At 49.5% G+C, this 22,909-nt stretch overlaps 1 protein-coding gene across 1 annotated transcript; it reads right to left on the bottom strand.

Moving 5' to 3' along the window:
- Positions 1–8,882: 8,882 nt before the first annotated feature.
- Positions 8,883–10,567, bottom strand: LOC112890679. The gene is made up of 6 exons (XM_025957527.1): positions 10,421–10,567; positions 10,065–10,354; positions 9,724–9,993; positions 9,455–9,643; positions 9,200–9,381; positions 8,883–9,129 (listed from the first exon to the last, which is right to left on the bottom strand). The coding sequence occupies exons 1-4, from the start codon at positions 10,562–10,564 to the stop codon at positions 9,547–9,549; spliced, it is 801 nt and encodes a 266-aa protein (XP_025813312.1). The 5' UTR covers positions 10,565–10,567; the 3' UTR covers positions 8,883–9,129; positions 9,200–9,381; positions 9,455–9,546.
- Between the last annotated feature and the right edge of the window lie 12,342 nt (positions 10,568–22,909).

The following is a 22,909-nucleotide window of genomic DNA, read 5'->3' as shown; positions in this document are numbered from 1 at the left end:
ATGGCTTTGGACCCTGCGCCGCTCACATGGCTGGAGACCCTCAACAACAACTCGATCGACTCCTTGGAGCGGCTCAAGAAAGGCTTCTTCGACAACTTCTAGGGGGCGATCACCCGTGCAGGTACTCGTCATGACCTTGCTCAATGTAAATAGGAACACAACAAGCTCCTACGGTCCTCCACATGCCATTTCTTCGATGTGCGTGCCACCATTGCGAATATCTCGGAGGAGGACATTATCGAATGCTTCTACAATGGCATCATCGACCCAGGCATCTACAGAGACTTTGGGCGGAACAGACCAAAAAATGTTGCAGGACTTCGTGACATGATGCACGACTGGTCCGAGCAAGAGGAAAAGATGAGGAAGCGGTTCCTAAGGTGCAATGACATCAACCTGAGGCGCACAAATGACAATCGTACCGACATGAGCCAGAGGGACTACTCGGGTCCATCCCGAAAGCGCAAGAAAGACGACCTCGTCGCGGCTATGGATCGTCCTTCATGAGGTAGGAAGACAACGATGTAGGAGGAGTTCGGAAAACTCTTGCAGAAGAAATGCCCATGGCATCCAGGTGCCAATCATGCAGGAATTGATTGCTACCACCTCCGGAGGATATTCAGCAATCCCAGTAGTAGCAAGAAGAACAAGCCAGCGCATAAAGAACCCGAAGAGGACGACCAAGGGGACAAATCGCACAACGCGAAGTTCTAAGATGCCTCCAAAACCATCAACGTCATCTTCGGAGGTGATGAAGAGATCAGTTCCAGGAGGGAATAGAAACTGCTTCTCCGAGAGATCATGTCCATCGAGCGGGCGGTACCACGACCACTCCGGTGGTCGGAGGTCCCCATCTCGTTTTCACGAGACGATCAGTGGACCAGCTTCTCAGAGCCCGGCAAATTCCCTCTGGTCCTGGACCCGGTGGTGGTAGAAGTCAAGCTCACCAGAGTACTCATCGACGGCGGAAGTGGTCTCAACCTTATCTTCGCCAGCACTTTGAGAAAGATGGGCTTGGACTTAACGGACATGCTCGTCCCAAGCAAGACTCCCTTCTATGGCATTGTCCCAGGCAATGCAGCGCATCCACTTATCATGGCGGTCCTTCCAGTCACCTTCGGCATGAGGGAGAACTACTGCACCGAGTTCATCAAATTCGAAGTTGCTAACTTCAAATCTTCATATCATGCCATACTGGGCAGACCGGCACTGGCCAAATTCATGGCAGTGCCGCATTGTGTTTATTTACTTCTCAAGATGCCAGGACGAAGTGGCGTACTCACTCTTCGAGGCAAATTGAAGAAGTCGTATGACTGCAACCAGGAGGCCATCCAGCACGCTTCGACTACGCGTGAGCCAGATGCTTCAGGAGAAATACTCACGGCCGCGCAACAACTCTCCCAGGCTGGGTTGGAAATCCCTACGAGGAAGGTCAGCAAGTCGAGCATCCAGTCGACCGGCGACGTGGCCCTCAAGATGATCCAGCTAATCCCGTCCTTGTAAAGAAAAAGAACAATGAATGGAGAATGTGCGTTGACTACATCGATCTCAATAAGCATTGCCCCAAGGATCACTTCGGGTTACCGCACATTGATCAAGTTGTCGACTCGACGGTGGGTTGTGTACTCTTCTGCTTCCTTGACTGCTATTCGGGGTACCACCAGATCGTGCTCAAGGAGGAAGATCAAATAAAGACCGTGTTTATCACCCCGTTTGGGACATATGCCTACAAAACTATGTCTTTCAGGTTGAAAAACGCAGGAGCAACCTATCAACGCGCAATCTAGATGTGCTTCGCTGATTAGCTACATCGGAATGTTGAGGCCTACATGGATGATGTGGTCATCAAGACTAGGAATCCCGATGACCTGATTGCAGACTTGGAAGAGACGTTCAGCAGCTTACGCAAGTTTCGGTGGAAGCACAACCCAACAAAGTGCGTTTTCGGAGTACCATCGGGAAAATTGCTCGGGTTCATCATCAGCAACTAGGGAATTGAAGCCAATCCTGTGAAGATCACGGCCATCACTAACATGGAGGCTCCAGCCACAATCAAAGATGCGCAAAGGCTAACAGGATATATGGCAGCCCTGAACAGGTTCATCTCCCGACTCGGGGAGAGAGGACTACCCTTCTTCAAACTCCTGAAATGCCAAGACAAGTTCCAGTGGATGGAGGAGGCCGAGCGGGCCCTGTTGTAACACCCTAAGGTAATTTCCTTAAATTTTAACGAATTTATTTGGGCTTAAATGAATTTTTCCAGGCTTTTCTTTAATTTTGGCGGCATTTAAAGCAATTTATAACGCGAGAAAATAAAATTTATCATAGGATTAAAATGTTTGTGCATTCATGCTGTAGCATTGTTTTATTTGTGTTGAGAATATAGAGTTTGAATTCAAATTCATTTGAATTCAATTAGATTGTTTGGATTAGTGGAGTATAGAAAAAGAAAAGGAAAGGAGAAAAGAACAAAAGGAGGCAGCCCAACCCAGCGGCCTTGGCCCAGCCCAGCCTCCCTTTCCCTTCCCTCTTCCCGCATGGGCCACGCCGGCCCACTCTCTTTTCTCCCTTAGGTTTCCTTTCCTCTCTCCTTTCTTTCCCACGTCCCGGCCCATTTCTCCTCAGCCGGCCCAGCGCCCGCGCGTTCTCCTCCCTCTTCTCTGTCTGCCACACTGGACCCATCTGCCGGCGCTCGTTCTCCCCGCCCGAGCCGCGCCGCCCCCTCTTCTCTCTCACTGACCCGCTGTCCCCACGCGTCAGCTCCTCTTTCCCCTCCTCTGCTTTCCCCTCCGCAACGGCCGTGCAGCCCGCCGCCGGGATCTTCGCGACGCCGCGCCTGGGCCCGCATGCCGAGGGTTCCACCGCCCATAAGTGGGACCCTAGACCCCCCCGCGCTCTCATCTCCCCCCCGTGCTCCGCCGCCTCCAACCCTAGCACCCCGCCCGTGCCACGTGGGAGCAGAGCTACGGCGCTGCCCGCGTTTCGTCACCGCGCCGCCTCGTCGCCGCCCCCTGCAGTCGCCTGAGCATCGTGGTCTTACCCTGGTGGGGTAAGGACGCTAATCTCCCTCTCTCCTTCCTCGGTTTTGTTTCCCCGTAGCCGCACGAGTTCGCCGAGGCTCCCGAACCATGGGTCGTCGCCGCCCGGCCGCCACGGCCACCTTGGCTGCCTCTCTTGTCCCCAAGACGTTTCCCTGTGCTCCCCTCTCTCTCCCCGTGCTGGCCGTACCCCGAACCGAGGCCGGAAGCGCCAGGGCGCGTGTCCTCCGGCGAACCTCCGTCGCCTCCACCGCGCCCAACACCTCCCCACCGCCGGAGCTGGCCGGAGCCCAGTTGGCCGTCCGATCCAAGCCTACGGTCTGGATTAGATCCAGACCGGTACGCGATCCGAGCCGCCCGATCTCGAACCGACGATCTGGATTAGATCCAGATCGCCATTAAATCTAGCCCGCTCGTTTTGAATCCGGTGGACCGCGTGAGCTTCAGCCGCAGATCTCGCCTCAACCGTCCGATCTGGATCCGAAGGCCGACGATCGCGCGTACCCCTTCGCGTTGTAGTTTCTAATCTGGGCCGTATAAATCAGATCCAACGGCTCAGATTAAAACGTACCCTTTCGGCCTTGTCTTTTTGCTAAAGAGGCCCTGTCTTTTTCAAGAATCAACCCGCAGTCCATCAGTAGCTCAAAAATAATTACATTTAGGTCCGGTTTTATGCTTTTAGGCCCCTGGAGTCTCTGGAAATTGAACCCGCAGTCCAGTCTAAGGTTTTTAGCGAGTTAGCCCTTGCGTCTAGGGTTTAATTACGTTTAGGTCCTCGGTTTTTGTGCAGAAGCCCCTGGTTGCCCTGTTTTTCTTACAAATAAGTCCCTGGATCTTGTTTTAAGCGTAGTTTTCGCATTTTAGCTCCGTTTTAGGTGTTCTTTATATCCACGCGATCGTTGTAACACGTAGAATAGCTTTAGACTAGTTTTAAGTGCTGTTTCTATGTAATGTTGTACTATTTTCTTATATTTTGTTATTGTTTGCATGTGTGTGCATGTGTGGCCCATGTGTTGTTGTTACGATCGTGAGTAGACGCGGAGCCTTTGGAGCAGTACCAGGAGCAGCCATCTTCCGAGCAGTCTGAGCAGCAGCCGGGAGAGTACGAGGAAGGCAAGTATAACATGAACCTCCTATCACTTTTCAATACAAATTCATACTGCATTTTAATTCTGTATGCCTATAAGGATTTCCTAGCCACCTTTATATCCTTTATATATATCCTTGGGGTTGCATTCTTGGTTAGTTGTGCTAGGTTGCTGCGCTATAACATATCTTGGTCCTTTTTAATTAATTTGATTAATGGTCTTATGCAACTTAATTCTGGCGCCGACCCTCTGTGCTGTGTGCTTGAGTGGTTTGTGCGTCCTTAAAAGATGTTTTTGTTAGAAACATGGTTTAGGGGGCCAGCACGGTGCTTAGTGCTTGGTTGGCCACTCTCCATAAGGACCGGTTCATAGAGCGACAACCTGGGACAACCGCGCAACCACAAGACTGGAATGGGACGGTCTTGACTTACTAATTAGGTCATTTTGGTTCGGGAGTAACTAACCTGCGTGGGCAAGAGGGGTGGTAAGCTTCAATGGTCCCTGCTCCTCCGGCTTGGTCTGTGCTGTGTGTCTTGTACCCCCGGAGGTGGGCCCCATCGTCGCTGATCCAGAATTCTTAGCGGTTACACCTTACCAACGTGATTCTTTGTAACGGTCTCGTAGTGTGCTTGCTAGCTATCCCACCTAAGGAAGTGTGATGAACAACTAGCGTAGCTCACGACTTGTGGGTAAAGTTGTGCAACCTCTCGAGAGTGTAAAACTGATATATCAGCTGTGCTCACAGTCATGAGCGGCCCAGATCCTCCGTCTGATTAGTGGGGTTATCAACCTTTGACGAGGGAGATTCCCCGGGTGGTTGTGGTTTGGATGGTTCTCAGTAGTTCTTAATTAATATTGATTAATTTCTTATGCAATTGGGTTATGGTAATTCATCCACTTGTAGTAACTAGCTTTAATAAAATTTGCCAAGACTAAAAGCTAATGCAGTTGAGTCAGCTAACCTTAGAGCCTCATAGTCTGTGTTATACTTGTTGAGTACTAGTTTGTACTCACACTTGCCTCTCTACTCTTCTGTTCTATTTCGGATATCTTCGACTGCTGCTCAGTGCCCGGCAACGTGGAGGACTACGTCAGCGGCTTCGACGACTTCTAGGCGTTTGTCTCCCAGTCGACGTCCCTGTGGCGCCCAGCTCTTCATGCATCTCTTTTACGTTTCCGCAACTCTGGAACCGATTCTTGATTCGGTTGTAATAAAATAATTTATTCAAGCTTTATTTATGATTTATATTAATATTATTCGTGACATGTGTTGTGATATCTTGATAATCTGTTGTATATATGCGTGACTTGATCCTGGCGCATATATGATTGCTCGATTTATGTTCTTATAAATCGGGTGTGACACCTGTAGGATCTGAAAGAACACCTACAGTCACCTTCGGTCCTTACAGCACCACTGCTGGGAGAAGATCTACTACTCTATATTGCGGCGACAACTCATGTCGTCAGCAGTGCCATTGTAGTCGAGCGCAGCAAGGAGGGCCATGCGTTTGAAGTGCAGAGGCCCGTGTACTTCTTCAGCGAGGTACTCTCCGAATCTAAGCTACGATACCCGGTAGTTCAGAAACTTCTATATGCAATATTGATCACATCAAGAAAGCTGCACCATTACTTCGACGAGTACAAGATCACTGTGATTACGGATTTTCCATTGGCGGATATTCTACACAATCAGGATGCCACGGGATGTATATCAAAGTGGGCAGTGGAACTTGGGGCTCTGTCAATCAACTTCAAGCTACGCACTGCAATCAAGTCTCAAGCTCTAGTCGATTTTATGGCCGAGTGGAGAGAGAACCAAATTCCAACACCAGCCGACAAGCCAGAGTATTGGACCATGTATTTCGATGGATCTCTTAAGCTCGATGGCGGAGGTACTGGAGTCCTATTTATCTCTCTAAGAGGCGAACAACTGAAGTATGTCCTCCAGATCCTTTGGGAGGTATCCAATAACGGAGCCGAGTATGAAGCCTTGCTTCACGGGCTATGTTTGGCGATATCACTAGGCATCAAGCGACTACTTGTATACCGCGATTCACTTCTAGTCGTTCAGCAAATCAACAAAGAGTGGGACTGCAACAAGGAGACAATGGACGCCTACGTACAAGAAGTGCGCAAGCTGGAAAATAAATTTTTCGGACTGGAGGTTCATCATGTGATACGGAAACACAATGTTGGCGCAGATATACTATCCAAGCTAGGATCAACCCATGCACAAGTTCCAGCGGGAGTTTTCATCCAAGAGCTGAAGCAGCCATCTATCAAGTCCTCACCTCATATACCCACTGATACCGGCCTTCAAAAGCCCGATCAAGAGGTTATGATGCTCGGAGAGGACTGGAGAGAAACTTATATTGACTTCATCCGGGACCAAAGACTACCAGCGGGGATGGATGCAAGAAGCGCAGCGGCAGCTCGTGTCATGCGCAGAAGTAAAGGTTTTGTCCTGGTCGACAATAAACTCTACCGGTGTGGTGCCCGATCAGGTGTACTCATTAAATGCATCATGGGAGAAGATGGCTATGACATACTGTGGGAGATACATGAGGGCGTATGCGGCAACCACGCAGCTTCAAGAACGCTAGTGGGGAAAGCATACAGAGCTGGTTTCTGATGGCCCACCGCAGTATCCGATACTGAGGACCTAGTGTGGAGATGCCAAAACTGCCAATTCTTTGGCAAGCAATCCCACGTCCCAATCCACAATCTTATCACCATACCGCTATCATGGCCATTTGCCTGTTGGAGCCTTGATATGATTGGGCCATTCACAACGGCGCCCGGTGGTTTCACCCATGTATTGGTAGCAATTGACAAGTTTACCAAGTGGATCGAGTACAAGCCGATAACCAAGCTCATACCAGACAGAGTCGTTGATTTCATCTCCGACATCCTACATCGCTTCGGTTTCCCGAACACCATCATCACGGACCTGGGATCAAATTTTACAGCTAACCAGTTCTGGAAGTTTTGTGAAAGTGCATGCATCGAAGTCAAATACGTCTCTATTGCACATCCAAGGGCCAATGGTCAAGTCGAGAGTGCGAACGGCATGATAATCAAGGGCCTCAAGAAAAGTCTCTATGATGAAAATAGCAAGAAAGGCGGGAAGTGGATACACGAGTTGCCACATATCGTCTGGGGGCTCAGGACTTAGCCATCCAAAGCCACGGGACAAACGCTATTTTTTCTTGTCTACGGCTCCGAAGCAATCTTACCAGCTGACATCATGTGGAAATGCCCAAGGGTTGAAATGTACAATGAAGGCGAGGCGGACGAAGCAAGGCAGCTAGAGCTTGATTCTGTCGAAGAGGCTCGCTGCACTGCTCTTATTCAGTCAGCACCATACCTACAGGGGATCCGACGATATCACAACCGCAACATCAGAGAACAGTCGTTCAGTATAGGCGATTTGGTCCTGCGCTGCATCAGAGATGAGTCCGGCTTACAGAAGCTCAACTCGAGGTGGGAAGGACTGTTCATCGTCAAGCAGATTACAAGACTGGGGTCTTATCGACTACAATACCCCGAGGGCCAAGACGTCCCAAATTCCTGGGACGTACAGCACCTACGCAAGTTTTACCAATAAGAAGACACGCAGCGATAGCTGTTCTTCGAGCGCCAAGACGGTTTTCTTCCGATTCAATTTGGAGGCTATGTGCCACAGAATCCGGAATGTAAATTCTCTATCAAAATATGGAGGTTGTAGCCATATTCATGTTTTATATGACTTGACTTCTCGCCATGAGCATGATAGTCGTTGCAACGATGATCGCGTTTTTTCCAAGCAGGTTAGATCCGCTCGATCGGACTCAATCTAACTTGTTTGACAAGCTCACATGAGGAGCTATATCGACTACTCCCAGAGTTGCTGCACTCGGGGTAGTATCGACTACTCGCCATGAGCATGATAGTCGTTGCAATGATGATCGCGTTTTTCCTAACATGTTAGATCCACTTGATCAGATTCTATCTAACTTGTTGGACGGGCTCATATGAGGAGCTATATCGACTACTCTCAGGGTCGTTGCACCCGAGGTAGTGTCTACTACTTAACCTATGAACATGGATGGCAATCCAGAAATCATAAGGCAATAATAAGTATAGACATCATGGACAGATATATTACAAGGAGAAGAGTACTTATCTTTACAATATCTCAATCCTGTATTACACTCTCTACTATTTTTTCAGCTACAGGCCGGGCTTCTAGGAGGTACTCGCTGAACTGCTCTTCAGAGCAGTCCGCAGCCGCACCCTGTGCGAGTACCTCTAGTCGAGCCTTAGGCCAAAAGGACTTCACAAGACCTAAGGCGTGGCTAACACATGTGGTGGGGGCTTCGGCGATGAAGCTGAGGACTTTATGCAGAGCTCCGAGGAGTCGCTTCAGCAGGGATCGCCCGTCTGCTTTGCTGCCTTCCTACGGATCCACCATGTTAACAAGCTGCTAGGTGGCCACCCTTAGGTCCTCCAGCTCCTTCTGGCGCTGTTCCTTCTCTTCGCCCAGCGTCTTGATCTGCTGAAGGCAGTCAATGAACTTTTGTTCAGTATCGACAATCACCTTCTGCAGCTTCTCAACGTCATCTGTACAGCGATACAGCATATTCTTCACGTCAATAAGCAACTCTTCTTTATATGTTAAGAGTTTCCTAAGCTCTGTGGTGAAGACAGTTTTTAGAACTCAAGACAAACTGCTAAGAGAAAGTAATCGAGAGAGGAAAGGACTTGCCTTGGTGCGCCTTTTTCTGCTCCTTAAGCTATTCTTGGAGCTCGGAGTTGGATTTCTCAAGATTGCAGAGATCATTCTTGAGAAGCCATGTTTCTTATTTCCGCTCTTGCTTCAGCTTGTCGAGCTCTCTCAGAAGATATATGTTCTTTCGGTGTTCTTCTGATATGCGTTGATTCTTTGCTTGGAGTTCCGGGAGGACACTCTCGACTACTTTTAGCTTCTCTGATTTTTCTTGAGAGCGTTTGGCCACATCCTGCATAAGGGGGAAGACTAAAACAAGCAACTTGATAAAGCATAATGGCAGAAGAGCAGTCATGCCTTACCAGGGTAAATTTGTACGTCTCCTTGGAGATCTGCTGGAATTATCGCATGTTGTCGATCATCAGTAGAGGATCATCCAATAGATATTTGGTGATGATGTTCTTGTATCCTCTCCCGAACACCAGCAGATCTGCAGGGTTGCTAGAGGTACCCGTAGCCTCTTCAGTTGATGGTTGTGGGGCACCTGCAAGTCGAAAATGCGTTCAGTTCACGAAGTCTGCGATCTAAGCAGTTAACCGCGGGGGGTCGACACTTACTTGTGTCATCCGCAGGAGCGGTGTTAGTGGCCTCGACTTGTTCATCATCACCAGCACTGGCTTCGAGTTGCTGGGGCTCGGGAGGTGGTAGGTCAGGCAGCGTCGCGTCTTCCTCGGGGGCTGGCGATTTGGGGGGCTGGAGTAGCTGAGACAGGCTCTGGCTCATTCAACCCCAAAGCAGACGCAGTCCTAACGAAGCAGAATCAAATATATCATCAGACAAGTCGAAAAGAATAGAAGATACATTATGAACAAGGAGCTGCACTTACAGAGAAGATTTCTTCATGCTGGATTTCTTCAGTCTCAGCGCTCGTGGTTTTACAACCACGGTACTCGTTGCAGGTGGCGAGGTCACACCAGCCGAGGGCGCGGGATGTCCCGGCGAGGTACCCGCCACGGCAACGGTTACAACCCCTGCTGATGTAGTCGACGGGTCCGTCCTAGCAGTTTCTGTGGAACCACCTGCTGGAACATCATCCCCAGCAAATTCGGCCCCGAACACCTTTTGGCGCTTGGGGTCAGGTGGAGAAGCAGAAGGACTGCAAAACAAACAAAGTAAGCATTCAACAACTACAAGACTTGACAATTCTACAAGACGGCGGCTCCATACCTGGTGGGTTCAACTACGAACACTTTGCGTTTGCGTACCACCCGATGACCCCAAGGGACCAATGGCAAGGCTTCTACCAACTCCACGGATGATCCGGGGGAGTTGTTCTTGTTCGCCTTCCCTTCAGTTGCCCTCTCCACCAGGGGGCTCCTGCTCTCGGTCGTCTCGCCGCTGGGCAGAGCATCAGATGCTTGAGCCTTTTTCGCTTCAGCTGCGGCGCTGGGAAGAAGGTGGTCCGGATGGGGAATATCGGATTGTGGTGGATAACTCCAGTACAACACTGTGAGTCCCTATAGAGGATTCTCAGTACACGGTTACAGAACAATAGAAATTATTCCAAGTAGTCAAAAACTTACCAGCTCTGGAGGATTTTGTGCAGAGAACAGCTCCGGGACGTAGGGCACCGTGTTGACATCCAGCAGCACTCGCTTGACCCGGATGAGCGCGGCATCATCGGTCAACTCCTCTGCGCACATCCGAGATGGGTCTTCAGCACCCATGTTGTCACACCCGATTTATAAGAACATAAATCGAGCAATCATATATGCGCCAGGATCAAGTCACGCATATATACAACAGATTATCAAGATATCGCAACACATGTCACGAATAAAAGCGTATAAATTAATTAATGAATATCTTTATTACAACTGAATCAAGAATCAGTTCAAGGAGTGCGGAAGCGTAAAATGAATACATGAAGAGCTGGGCGCCACAGGGACGTCGACTGGGAGACAAACGCCTAGAAGTCGTCGAAGCCGCTGACGTAGTCCTCCACGTTGCCGGGCACTGAGCAGCAGTCGAAGATATCCGAAATAGAACAGAAGAGTAGAGAGGCAAGTGTGAGTACAAACTCGTACTCAACAAGTATAACACAAACTATGAGGCTCTAGGCTAGCTGACTCGACTGCATTAGCTTTTAATCTTGGCAAATTTTATTAAAGCTAATTACTACAAGTGGATGAGTTACCATAACCCAAATTGCATAAGGAATTAATCAGTATTAATTAAGAACTACTGAGAACCATCCAAACCAAAACCACCCGGGGAATCTCCCTCGTCAAAGGTTGATAACCCCACTAATCAAAAGGAGGATCTGGGCCGCTCATGACTGTGAGCACAGCTGATATATCAGTTTTACACTCTCGAGAGGTTGCACAACTTTACCCACAAGTCGTGAGCTACGCTAGTTGTTCATCACACTTCCTTAGGTGAGATGGCTAGCAAGCACACTACGAGACCGTTACAAAGGACCACGTTGGTAAGGTGTAACCGCTAAGGATTCTGGATCAGCGACGATGGGGCCCACCTCCGTGGGTACAAGACACACAGCACAGACCAAGCTGGAGGAGCAGGGACCATTGAAGCTTACCACCCCTCTTGCCCACGCAGGTAAGTTACCCCCGAACCAACACGACCTAATTAGTAAGTCAAGACCGTCCCATTCCAGTCTTGTGGTTGCGCGGTTGTCCCAGGTTATCGCTCTATGAACCGGTCCTTATGGAGAGTGGCCAACCAAGCACTAAGCACCGAGGCCGGCCCCTAAACCATGTTTCTAATAAAAACATCTTTTACGGAGACGTGAGCCACTCAAGCACACAGCACAGAGGGTCACTCTCAGGATTAAGTTGCATAAGACCATTAATCAAATTTAATTAAAAAGGACCAAGCGTGTTATAGCGCAGCAACCTAGCACAACTATCCAAAATGCAACCCAAAGGATATATATATAGGATAAAAAGTGGCTAGGAAAGTCCTTATAGGCATACAGTATTATAATGCGGTATGAAATTGTATTAAAAAGTGATAGGAGGTTCATGTTATACTTGCCTTCCTCGTACTCTCCCGGCTGCTGCTCGAACTGCTCGGAAGATGGCTGCTCCTGGTACTGCTCCGGTGGCTCGACGTCTATTCACGATCGTAACAGCAAGACATGGGCCACACATGCACACACATGCAAACAATAGCAAAATATAAGAAACAGTACACCAATACAATGGAACAGCACATAAAACTGGCCTAAAACTATTCTACGCGTTACAACGATCGCGTGGATATAAAGAACACCTAAAACGGAGCTAAAACGCGAAAACTACGCCTAAAACAAGTTCCAGGGGCCTATTTGCGAGAAAAATAGGAAAACCAGGGGCTTCTGGACAAAAACTGAGGACTTAAACGTAATTAAAGGATAGACACGGGGCTAGCGCGTGAAAACACTGGATATGGACTGCGGGTTCAAAAATACAGGAAGCTCAGGGGTCTAAACGAGAAGAAAAGGACCTAACCGTAATTATTTTTGAACTACGGGTGGACTGCGGGTTGATTCTTGAAAAGCGCAGGGGCTCTTTAACAAAATGGCTAGGCTGAAGCGGTACGCGGCTTCTAATAAGGGCGGTTGGATCTAAATCGAACGGTTCGGACGCATTCCGGTTCGGACGGTCCGATCTGAACAGAGGGGTCCGGACGGTCCGATCTGGATCGGACTGGTCCGATCTGATGGGCTCGCGGGGACGGCGGTTATGCACGGCGGCTCGGGCAAAGGGCAACGCCGGCGAGCGGTGTTCTGGCGCTACGGTTAGCTAATGCCTACAACTTCTGGTGCAAAAGGACCAGGGGTAGGAGGCGAGGCTCACCGAGGGCTGTGGAGGCCGGAGACGCGACGGAGTGAGGAAGACGACGATGGCCGGCGGAAGAAACGGGGCGGCGCTCGTGGACAGGCAGCAGCAGAGAGGCTCGAGGTCCCTTGGCCGCACGGATTGGTCAGGGAAGTTCCTGCGGAGGTAACCAGGAGGTTAAGAGAGGCCGGGACGCAACGACGGCGGGCAATTAAGGCGGCGGAGCAGATCACCGGCGGCGGCGTCGAGGCTCGATTCCGGTGATGCCGAGGTCCAGAGCTCCAATGCACGGCTCGGGAAGCTTCTAGGAGGCGCGGCGGAGCTCTTGCGGGGGCTGTGGGGGCCTAGAGCGCGGCGGAACGGCGGCGCGGTGGTGAGGCCGAGGGAGCTTGCGCGGCGGAGGAAAGGGTGGCGGCGCCGGGGGTTTGAGTGACGGCTAGGGTTAGGGTCCAGATGGTTGGGGCGGCTCTTTGTAGGGTGGCAGCGGTCCCATTGACGCGCGGGCCCGAGGGAGGGGCTCGCCGGGGATCTCGGGGAGGGAGGTTGCGCCGGAGAAGAAAGGAGGAGAGGGGGAAGGGCCGACAGGTGGGGTCAGGCTGAGGGAATGACTGAGAAAGGAAAGGAACGACTGAGAAAGGAAAGGAATGACCGAGAAAGGAAAGGAATTACTGAGAAAGGAAAGGAATGACTGAGAAAGGAAAGGAATTACTGACCTACTTTCCTGCTTCTTCCCTTTTCTTTATCAACCCAACTCAATTCTATTTGAATTCAACTCATATGCACTCAACCAAAAACAACTTATGCACCAGCATGAATGCACAAACATGTTGAACCTAAAATAAATTTTAATTCTTTGTGTTATAAAATTACTTTAAATGCGAGATAAACTAGGGAAAACTCTGGAAAATTTTATTTGAGCCCAAATAAATTCATTAAAATTTAAGGAAAATACCTTAGGGTGTTACAAACCTACCCCCCTTACAGGAATCTCGTCCCGAGATTCAGATAGGCTAGCTAGCAAAGAGATTGGGATATGTCTTCCTCAGCTCATCTTCTCGCTCCCAGGTAGCCTCATCCTCTGTGTGATAACTCCACTGAACACGGCACATCTTGATCTTCTTATTTCTGGTAACTCTCTCGGATGTCTCCAGAATCTTTACCGGATGCTCGATGTAGGTCAGATCCTCCTGCACATCTAACCCTTCTATCGGTGCTTGCTCTTCTGGTACTCTTAAGCACTTCTTCAGCTGTGACACGTGAAACACATCGTGCACTCTTGAGAGATTGAGAGGCAACTCCAAACGATATGCCACCTCACCTTTCCGTTCCAACACCTTGAACGGACCAATGTATCGAGGGGCTAGCTTCCCTCTTACATTAAACCTGCGGATTCCTCTCATCGGCGAGACCTTCAGATACACATGATCACCCACTGCAAAGGTCAAATCTCGGCGACGAACATCCGCATAGCTCTTCTGACGAGTCTGAGCGACCCTCAGATTCTCTCGCACCTGCTGTACCAGCTGTTCGGCCTCCTCAACAATATCCGGACCAAACACCTGCCTCTCGCCAATCTGATCCCAATACAGTGGAGTCCTGCACTTCCGACCATACAAGGCCTCAAAAGGAGATTTCTTCAGACTGGCCTGATAACTGTTGTTATACGAAAACTCTGCGTATGGCAGGCATTTATCCCAGCTGGTACCATACTGAATAGCGCAGGCTCGAAGCATATCCTCCAACACTTGGTTGGTTCTTTCTGTCTGACCATCTGTCTGAGGATGATAAGCAGTACTGAAGCGCAGCTTCGTATCCAACGAATCATGCAACTGCTCCCAGAACCGCGAAGTGAACTGAGATCCTCGATCAGATATAATCTTCTTAGGTACACCATGCAGACAGACGATCCTGGAAATGTACAACTCTGCGAGTCTAGCACCAGAGTAAGTAGTGTTCACCGGAATGAAGTGAGCAACCTTCGTCAAGCGATCCACTACTACCCATATGGAGTTGTACCCTTTCTGAGTACGAGGCAAGCCAACGATGAAGTCCATAGTGATCTCCTCCCATTTCCACTCTGGAATCTTCAACGGCTGCAATAATCCTGCTGGCCTCTGATGCTCGGCCTTGACACGCTGACAAGTGTCACAGATAGCCACGTACTCCGCAACGGAACGCTTCATTCCATACCACCAGAATCGTTCCTTGAGATCATAATACATCTTCGTGCGGCCTGGATGAATGGAATATGCCGTATCATGAGCCTCACTCAAGATCAGCTTCCTAAGATCCGCAACATCCGGCACACATATCCGACCCTTGTACCACAAGGTACCCTGATCATCCTCTCTGAAATGAGGAGCTTTACCAATCTTAAGCAATTCACGAATCTCCTGCAGCTTCTGATCTTCCTTCTGATGCTGCCTGATCTCTGCCTCTAGAGTGGGTTCTACCTCGAATGACGTACCCGAGGTGTGATGCAAGAAACCCAGGCTCAACTGCTCAAACTCCTCACATAACTCCTGAGGCATCTGAAAAGCCACGGCCATGTTAACATAGCTCTTCCTGCTCAAAGCATCTGCTACAACATTAGCCTTGCCCGGATGATAGTGAATCTCCAGATCATAATCCTTGACCAACTCCAGCCATCTTCTCTGCCGCATATTCAGCTCGCTCTGAGTGAAAATGTACTTGAGGCTCTTGTGATCGGTGTAAATATCACACCTCTGCCCAAACAAGTAATGCCTCCATATCTTCAGAGCATGCACAACTGCGGCTAACTCCAGATCATGAGTGGGATAATTCAACTCGTGCCGGCGCAACTGCCGCGAAGAAAAGCTATCACTCTGCCTTCCTGCATCAGGACGCAACCAAGACCATCCCTCAAAGCATCACAATACACTGTGAACCTCTTGCTCTGGTCTGGCAGAGTAAGGACTGGCGCAGTAGTCAACCTCTTCTTCAGCTCCTCGAAGGCACTCTGACGCTCATCAGTCCAAGAGAAATCCACACCCTTCTCCAGCAAGGAAGTCAAAGGCTTCGCAATCTTGGAGAAATTCTCAATGAACCTCCGATAATAGCCTGCTAAGCCCAGAAAAGAGCGGACTTCCTTCACTGTCTGTGGTACGACCCAGTCAAGCACATCCTTCACCTTCCCAGGGTCCACAGCAATACCTCCCTTGGAGATAACATGACCGAGGAACGGAACCTCGTCAATCCAGAACTCGCACTTGCTGAGCTTGGCATACAGCTTGTGCTCTCTGAGCCTCTGCAACACGAGCCTCAGATGCTTCTCATGCTCCGCTTCTGACTTGGAATATATCAGGATATCATCAATAAATATCACCACAAAGGTGTCCAGATAATCCATGAAAACCTTGTTCATCAGATGCATGAAGAAAGCCGGAGCATTGGTCAAGCCAAAGGACATGACCGTATACTCGTATAGCCCATACTTGCAAGTGAATGCCGTCTTCGGAATATCCTCAGGATGAATCTTCAGCTGATGATAACCAGAACGCAGATCAATCTTCGAGAATACACAAGCACCCTGAAGCTGATCAAAGAGATCCTCAATACGGGGCAGTGGATGTTTGTTCTTGATGGTGACTGCATTCAGATCCCGATAATCGACACACATCCTCTTCGCGCCATCCTTCTTCTCTACAAGCAATACAGGAAAAGCCCAAGGAGAGAAACTGCGACGGATATAACCCTTAGCTAGCAACTCGTCGACGGTCTTCTTAACCTCCTCATGCTCGACGGGAGCCATACGATAGGGCCCCTTAGCAATAGGGGCTGTGCCAGGCAAGAGATCAATTGAAAACTCAATGTCGCGATCAGGCGGCATACCTGGCAAATCGTCCGGAAAGACATCCGGGAATTCAGACACCACGCGAATACCATCCGTGGGTCTAGCCTCCATCTGATGAAGAAATCCAGAAGGCTCTGTAGCTCCAACAGTAACCTCCTGACCATCCGGTGCTGACAGAAGAACAGTCCTCGGAGCACAATCTATCCGGAGTCCCCACTTGGCAAGAGTCTTCATTCCGAGGATCACATCAATGCCTTTGGAGTCTAGCACCATCAGATTCGCACTGAAATCTACCCCCCTTATAGCCACACTGACTCTGGGACAGAAGACATGAGACCTCAACTGCCCTCCCGGTGAAGATACTAACATGCACCTCTTTAACGTGCTAGTAGGAATACCATGATGCTCAACAAAAGACTGGGTGATGAAAGAATGTGTAGCACCAGTATCAAAAAGCACGGTAGCAGGATGGGCATTAACCATGAACGTACCAATAACCACGTTGGGAGCTTCGGCCGCTGACTCGTCCGTCACGTGGTTCACCCTGCCCTGAGCTGGGGCCTTGGGCTGAGCTGCACGCCCCTGCTGTCCTGCCTGTGCCTTCCGAGGGCAGACGTTGGCGTAGTGCCCCGGCTCGCCGCAGTGGAAGCACACTCGCGGAAATGCAGCGGCCTGCTGCCCAGGAGGAGGAGTGGGCGCTCCCTGCCTCTGAGCTGGGTAGGACTCCCACCAGTCAAGAGCGGAGCCTCGCAGCTGCCCTGCTGCGTACAAAACCCGCTCTCGGTCGTCGCAATGCGCAACAACTAACTGGCGCTCCACCGATCGAAGCCAGTCGTCCGCCTGGAGTGGGTCCGTGGCGTGAGAGAAGGTCAGAGGATGACCTCTCAGGAAATCCGCACGCCGATCACGAGGCTGAGGTGGCGGAGGAGGCGGTGGCTGAGCGTGGATGTGCTGCAGAGCCTGGACGGTGTTGTTCAGGGTCGCCATCATCTGCATCTGGAGCTGGAAGAACTGCTCCGGGGTCAGTGGTGGGGGCATAGGCAGCGGCTGACCAGTACCCTGGTTGTTCTGCTGCTGGTGGTCAGAACCGGAACCGGTGCGCCTGGTGTTCACCATCTGATTGCAACAAACGAAATTTATGAGAATAAGATATGGTGCCGCTGAGGAGATGAAACTTCGATAGGATATAACAGAGAGAAAGGATTATAGGTTTTACCCCCAACGATCTAAATCAAATTTTATTGTTTAGTTCAAGTGGGGTTAGGATCAATTTGCATGAACAAGTTTAACTACTAGACTATGCAATCAACCAAAAATCCAAATCCAACATTTGCACAATAACAAACATTCAATATTCACAACTTAGTCGAGTTTTCCACACTACTCGACTAACACCCTCGTTCTAGCGTATTTTCATCGGGACAGCCTAGACTTATAGCTTATAGGGTTAGACACTCAGGCCAACGTCTACGGAAAACTCAAACTATATCTCAAAAAGATAGGTGAGATAGCAAATCAAGGGCTTAAGACTCAAGGAATAGAAGCAAAAATGAATGTTTGGGTTTTGCGGAAGCAGAGCAAGCGAAAAGAAATCCCTAAACTCGACCCGTTTCTATCTAGGCTTCGTCCTACAGTCGACACGGCTCTGATACCAATCTGTCACACCCGATTTATAAGAACATAAATCGAGCAATCATATATGCGCCAGGATCAAGTCACGCATATATACAACAGATTATCAAGATATCGCAACACATGTCACGAATAAAAGCGTATAAATTAATTAATGAATATCTTTATTACAACTGAATCAAGAATCAGTTCAAGGAGTGCGGAAGCGTAAAATGAATACATGAAGAGCTGGGCGCCACAGGGACGTCGACTGGGAGACAAACGCCTAGAAGTCGTCGAAGCCGCTGACGTAGTCCTCCACGTTGCCGGGCACTGAGCAGCAGTCGAAGATATCCGAAATAGAACAGAAGAGTAGAGAGGCAAGTGTGAGTACAAACTCGTACTCAACAAGTATAACACAAACTATGAGGCTCTAGGCTAGCTGACTCGACTGCATTAGCTTTTAATCTTGGCAAATTTTATTAAAGCTAATTACTACAAGTGGATGAGTTACCATAACCCAAATTGCATAAGGAATTAATCAGTATTAATTAAGAACTACTGAGAACCATCCAAACCAAAACCACCCGGGGAATCTCCCTCATCAAAGGTTGATAACCCCACTAATCAAAAGGAGGATCTGGGCTGCTCATGACTGTGAGCACAGCTGATATATCAGTTTTACACTCTCGAGAGGTTGCACAACTTTACCCACAAGTCGTGAGTTACGCTAGTTGTTCATCACACTTCCTTAGGTGAGATGGCTAGCAAGCACACTACGAGACCGTTACAAAGGACCACGTTGGTAAGGTGTAACCGCTAAGGATTCTGGATCAGCGACGATGGGGCCCACCTCCGGGGGTACAAGACATACAGCACAGATCAAGCCGGAGGAGCAGGGACCATTGAAGCTTACCACCCCTCTTGCCCACGCAGGTAAGTTACCCCCGAACCAACACGACCTAATTAGTAAGTCAAGACCGTCCCATTCCAGTCTTGTGGTTGCGCGGTTGTCCCAGGTTATCGCTCTATGAACCGGTCCTTATGGAGAGTGGCCAACCAAGCACTAAGCACCGTGCCGGCCCCCTAAACCATGTTTCTAATAAAAACATCTTTTACGGAGACGTGAGCCACTCAAGCACACAGCACAGAGGGTCACTCTCAGGATTAAGTTGCATAAGACCATTAATCAAATTTAATTAAAAAGGACCAAGCGTGTTATAGCGCAGCAACCTAGCACAACTATCCAAAATGCAACCCAAAGGATATATATATAGGATAAAAAGTGGCTAGGAAAGTCCTTATAGGCATACAGTATTAAAATGCGGTATGAAATTGTATTAAAAAGTGATAGGAGGTTCATGTTATACTTGCCTTCCTCGTACTCTCCCGGCTGCTGCTCGAACTGCTCGGAAGATGGCTGCTCCTGGTACTGCTCCGGTGGCTCGACGTCTATTCACGATCGTAACAGCAAGACATGGGCCACACATGCACACACATGCAAACAATAGCAAAATATAAGAAACAGTACACCAATACAACAGAACAGCACATAAAACTGGCCTAAAACTATTCTACGCATTACAACGATCGCGTGGATATAAAGAACACCTAAAACGGAGCTAAAACGCGAAAACTACGCCTAAAACAAGTTCCAGGGGCCTATTTGCGAGAAAAACAGGAAAACCAGGGGCTTCTGGACAAAAACTGAGGACTTAAACGTAATTAAAGGATAGACACGGGGCTAGCGCGTGAAAACACTGGATATGGACTGCGGGTTCAAAAATACAGGAAGCTCAGGGGTCTAAACGAGAAGAAAAGGACCTAATCGTAATTATTTTTGAACTACGGGTGGACTGCGGGTTGATTCTTGAAAAGCGCAGGGGCTCTTTAACAAAATGGCCAGGCTAAAGCGGTACGCGGCTTCTAATAAGGGCGGTTGGATCTAAATCGAACGGTTCGGACGCATTCCGGTTCGGACGGTCCGATCTGAACAGAGGGGTCCGGACGGTCCGATCTGGATCGGACTGGTCCGATCTGATGGGCTCGCGGGGACGGCGGTTATGCACGGCGGCTCGGGCAAAGGGCAACGCCGGCGAGCGGTGTTCTGGCGCTACGGTTAGCTAATGCCTACAACTTCTGGTGCAAAAGGACCAGGGGTAGGAGGCGAGGCTCACCAAGGGCTGTGGAGGCCGGAGACGCGACGGAGTGAGGAAGACGACGACGGCCGGCGGAAGAAACGGGGCGGCGCTCGTGGGCAGGCGGCAGCAGAGAGGCTCGAGGTCCCTTGGCCGCACGGATTGGTCAGGGAAGTTCCTGCGGAGGTAACCAGGAGGTTAAGAGAGGCCGGGACGCAACGACGGCGGGCAATTAAGGCGGCGGAGCAGATCACCGGCGGCGGCGTCGAGGCTCGATTCCGGTGATGCCGAGGTCCAGAGCTCCAATGCACGGCTCGGGAAGCTTCTAGGAGGCGCGGCGGAGCTCTTGCGGGGGCTGTGGGGGCCTAGAGCGCGGCGGAACGGCGGCGCGGTGGTGAGGCCGAGGGAGCTTGCGCGGCGGAGGAAAGGGTGGCGGCGCCGGGGGTTTGAGTGACGGCTAGGGTTAGGGTCCAGATGGTTGGGGCGGCTCTTTGTAGGGTGGCAGCGGTCCCATTGACGCGCGGGCCCGAGGGAGGGGCTCGCCGGGGATCTCGGGGAGGGAGGTTGCGCCGGAGAAGAAAGGAGGAGAGGGGGAAGGGCCGACAGGTGGGGTCAGGCTGAGGGAATGACTGAGAAAGGAAAGGAACGACTGAGAAAGGAAAGGAATGACCGAGAAAGGAAAGAAATTACTGAGAAAGGAAAGGAATTACTGAGAAAGGAAAGGAATGACTGAGAAAGGAAAGGAATGACTGAGAAAGGAAAGGAATTACTGACCTACTTTCCTGCTTCTTCCCTTTTCTTTATCAACCCAACTCAATTCTATTTGAATTCAACTCATATGCACTCAACCAAAAACAACTTATGCACCAGCATGAATGCACAAACATGTTGAACCTAAAATAAATTTTAATTCTTTGTGTTATAAAATTACTTTAAATGCGAGATAAACTAGGGAAAACTCTGGAAAATTTTATTTGAGCCCGAATAAATTCATTAAAATTTAAGGAAAATACCTTAGGGTGTTACACATGTACTCAAAGCCTAGCGTATGGCGCTGTTGGATTGGCTGGATGTGGCGTTTGAAGAATGAAAACATTACGGACGCGCCGGTCACTCCTATTTCTTTATGGGCTGCTATGATGGCTAGCAACTCATCGACTTGATCTATGTCCCCTTTGGAGAGTTCGGTGTTCCACTCCAGCCTCAGGACAGGGGGCTTATCTGATCTTTCAGGGAGTTGGGGAACATGGTTTTCGATGTAGAACCAATGGCTTTTCCATCCAGGAATATTGGAGGGCAATTTGTAGGAAAGGTATATGTCGCTGGCTTGTTGCCTAAGCTGGATGCCGGCGCCCCCTACAATAGATGGATTTTTGGAGGTGGGTTGCGGCTTTACCCGGAAAAGATAGCAGAAAAGATCCCAATGAGGTTCAATTCCAAGGAAAGCTTCGCAAAAGTGGATGAAAATAGCAATGTGGCAGATTGAGTTCGGGTTGAGGTGATGGAGCTCAAGCCCGTAGAAATAAAGAAGGCCACGGAAGAAAGAGCAAGTGGGGAGAGCCAAACCCCGTTCAGAGAAATGGTAGAATGAGATGATTTCATCTACATTCTCCATGGGAAGAAGTTGGCGAAAAGAAGGGCGCCAATTGACGAGATTTTTTCCTTGAAGCAAACCCTCAGAAACAAGATTCAGGAGGTTGTTATTGGAGCACTTACTGTAAGTCCACTCCCTAGAAGGCGGCTGCGACTCCTTCCCCTTCCCATCCTTCTCGTTGGATCTTTTGGGCGCCATTCTAGATCTGTTTGCCACGAGTTGCTCGGGGGCTGCAGAGAAGGGGCAGAGAGATTTGGCTAGTTTGGGGCTTGTCAAAGGGGGTGAAGGCGGAGCACGGATCTGATTGGGGATTCGGAAATTTCTCGGCAGATTGAAGATTGGAAGCACAGGTTTTTACTTTAGGTTACCGTGGGGTTAAATAACCAGCGACTGAAGTTGAAGAGTCGTCACAGGGAATATTCGGAACATGAGGGGTCATTTGGTGGATTTTTAGATAAATTATTCGATTAACCATTTTTCAGGGTTAATTGTCCCGAAAAAAGGGGTTTTTCGAATTCCAAATCTAACTTCCATCATCTGTATCATCACACCAATTATTTCCAAGGGAACATTTTTTCACTGCATGCCACAACCATTGGATCCTTTTTTCCAAACCTGAGAGATTTGGATTCAAGGCTCGGGGCTGCGGGATACGTGGCGTCGACTACTTATTTTTCGAATATATTCGAAAAGTAAGTAAGGAAGATTCAAAACTAATGTAACCCTCAACCTGATTCTTCGATTCAACCCAAGGCTCGGGGGCTACTCTATATGGAGTGCGATTTTATATCGCACACCATACCAAAGAGGCTATTCGGGGCATAAGCACCTCATAGCCTCGATGCAACCAAGGAAGTACTCGAAGAAGACCTTCAAGCCGGAGTTTCAGAAAAAGCCGAAGACTACTTCAGAAGTACTCGAAATGCCTGCAGTACTCGGCTATAAAGAGCTCGGGGGCTTGTTAGGGATAGATCCCCTGGGTACCGCAAGGAAGCTACCCGTGAGAAAAAAAGAAGTCTGATTCCTACTAGGATTCCACTGTAATCCTATTAGGACTCATACCTTGTAATCCT

The sequence above is a fragment of the Panicum hallii genome, chromosome 4 (genome assembly GCF_002211085.1).
Source record: "Panicum hallii strain FIL2 chromosome 4, PHallii_v3.1, whole genome shotgun sequence".
NCBI classification, from domain to species: Eukaryota; Viridiplantae; Streptophyta; class Magnoliopsida; order Poales; family Poaceae; genus Panicum; species Panicum hallii.
The sequence above is the reverse complement of the archived record's forward strand: the minus strand, read 5'-3'. Positions and strand labels throughout refer to the sequence as shown.

Bases quoted from the DNA above. Each gene is read 5' to 3' on its own strand.
- LOC112890679 (XM_025957527.1), bottom strand. From the start codon at position 10,564: ATGGGTGCTGAAGACCCATCTCGGATGTGCGCAGAGGAGTTGACCGAT. The intron at 10,355-10,420 runs GTAAGTTTTTGA...AATCCTCTATAG, and splicing joins CACAAAATCCTCCAGAGCTG to GGACTCACAGTGTTGTACTG. The intron at 9,994-10,064 runs GTATGGAGCCGC...TTTGTTTTGCAG, and splicing joins TTCGTAGTTGAACCCACCAG to TCCTTCTGCTTCTCCACCTG.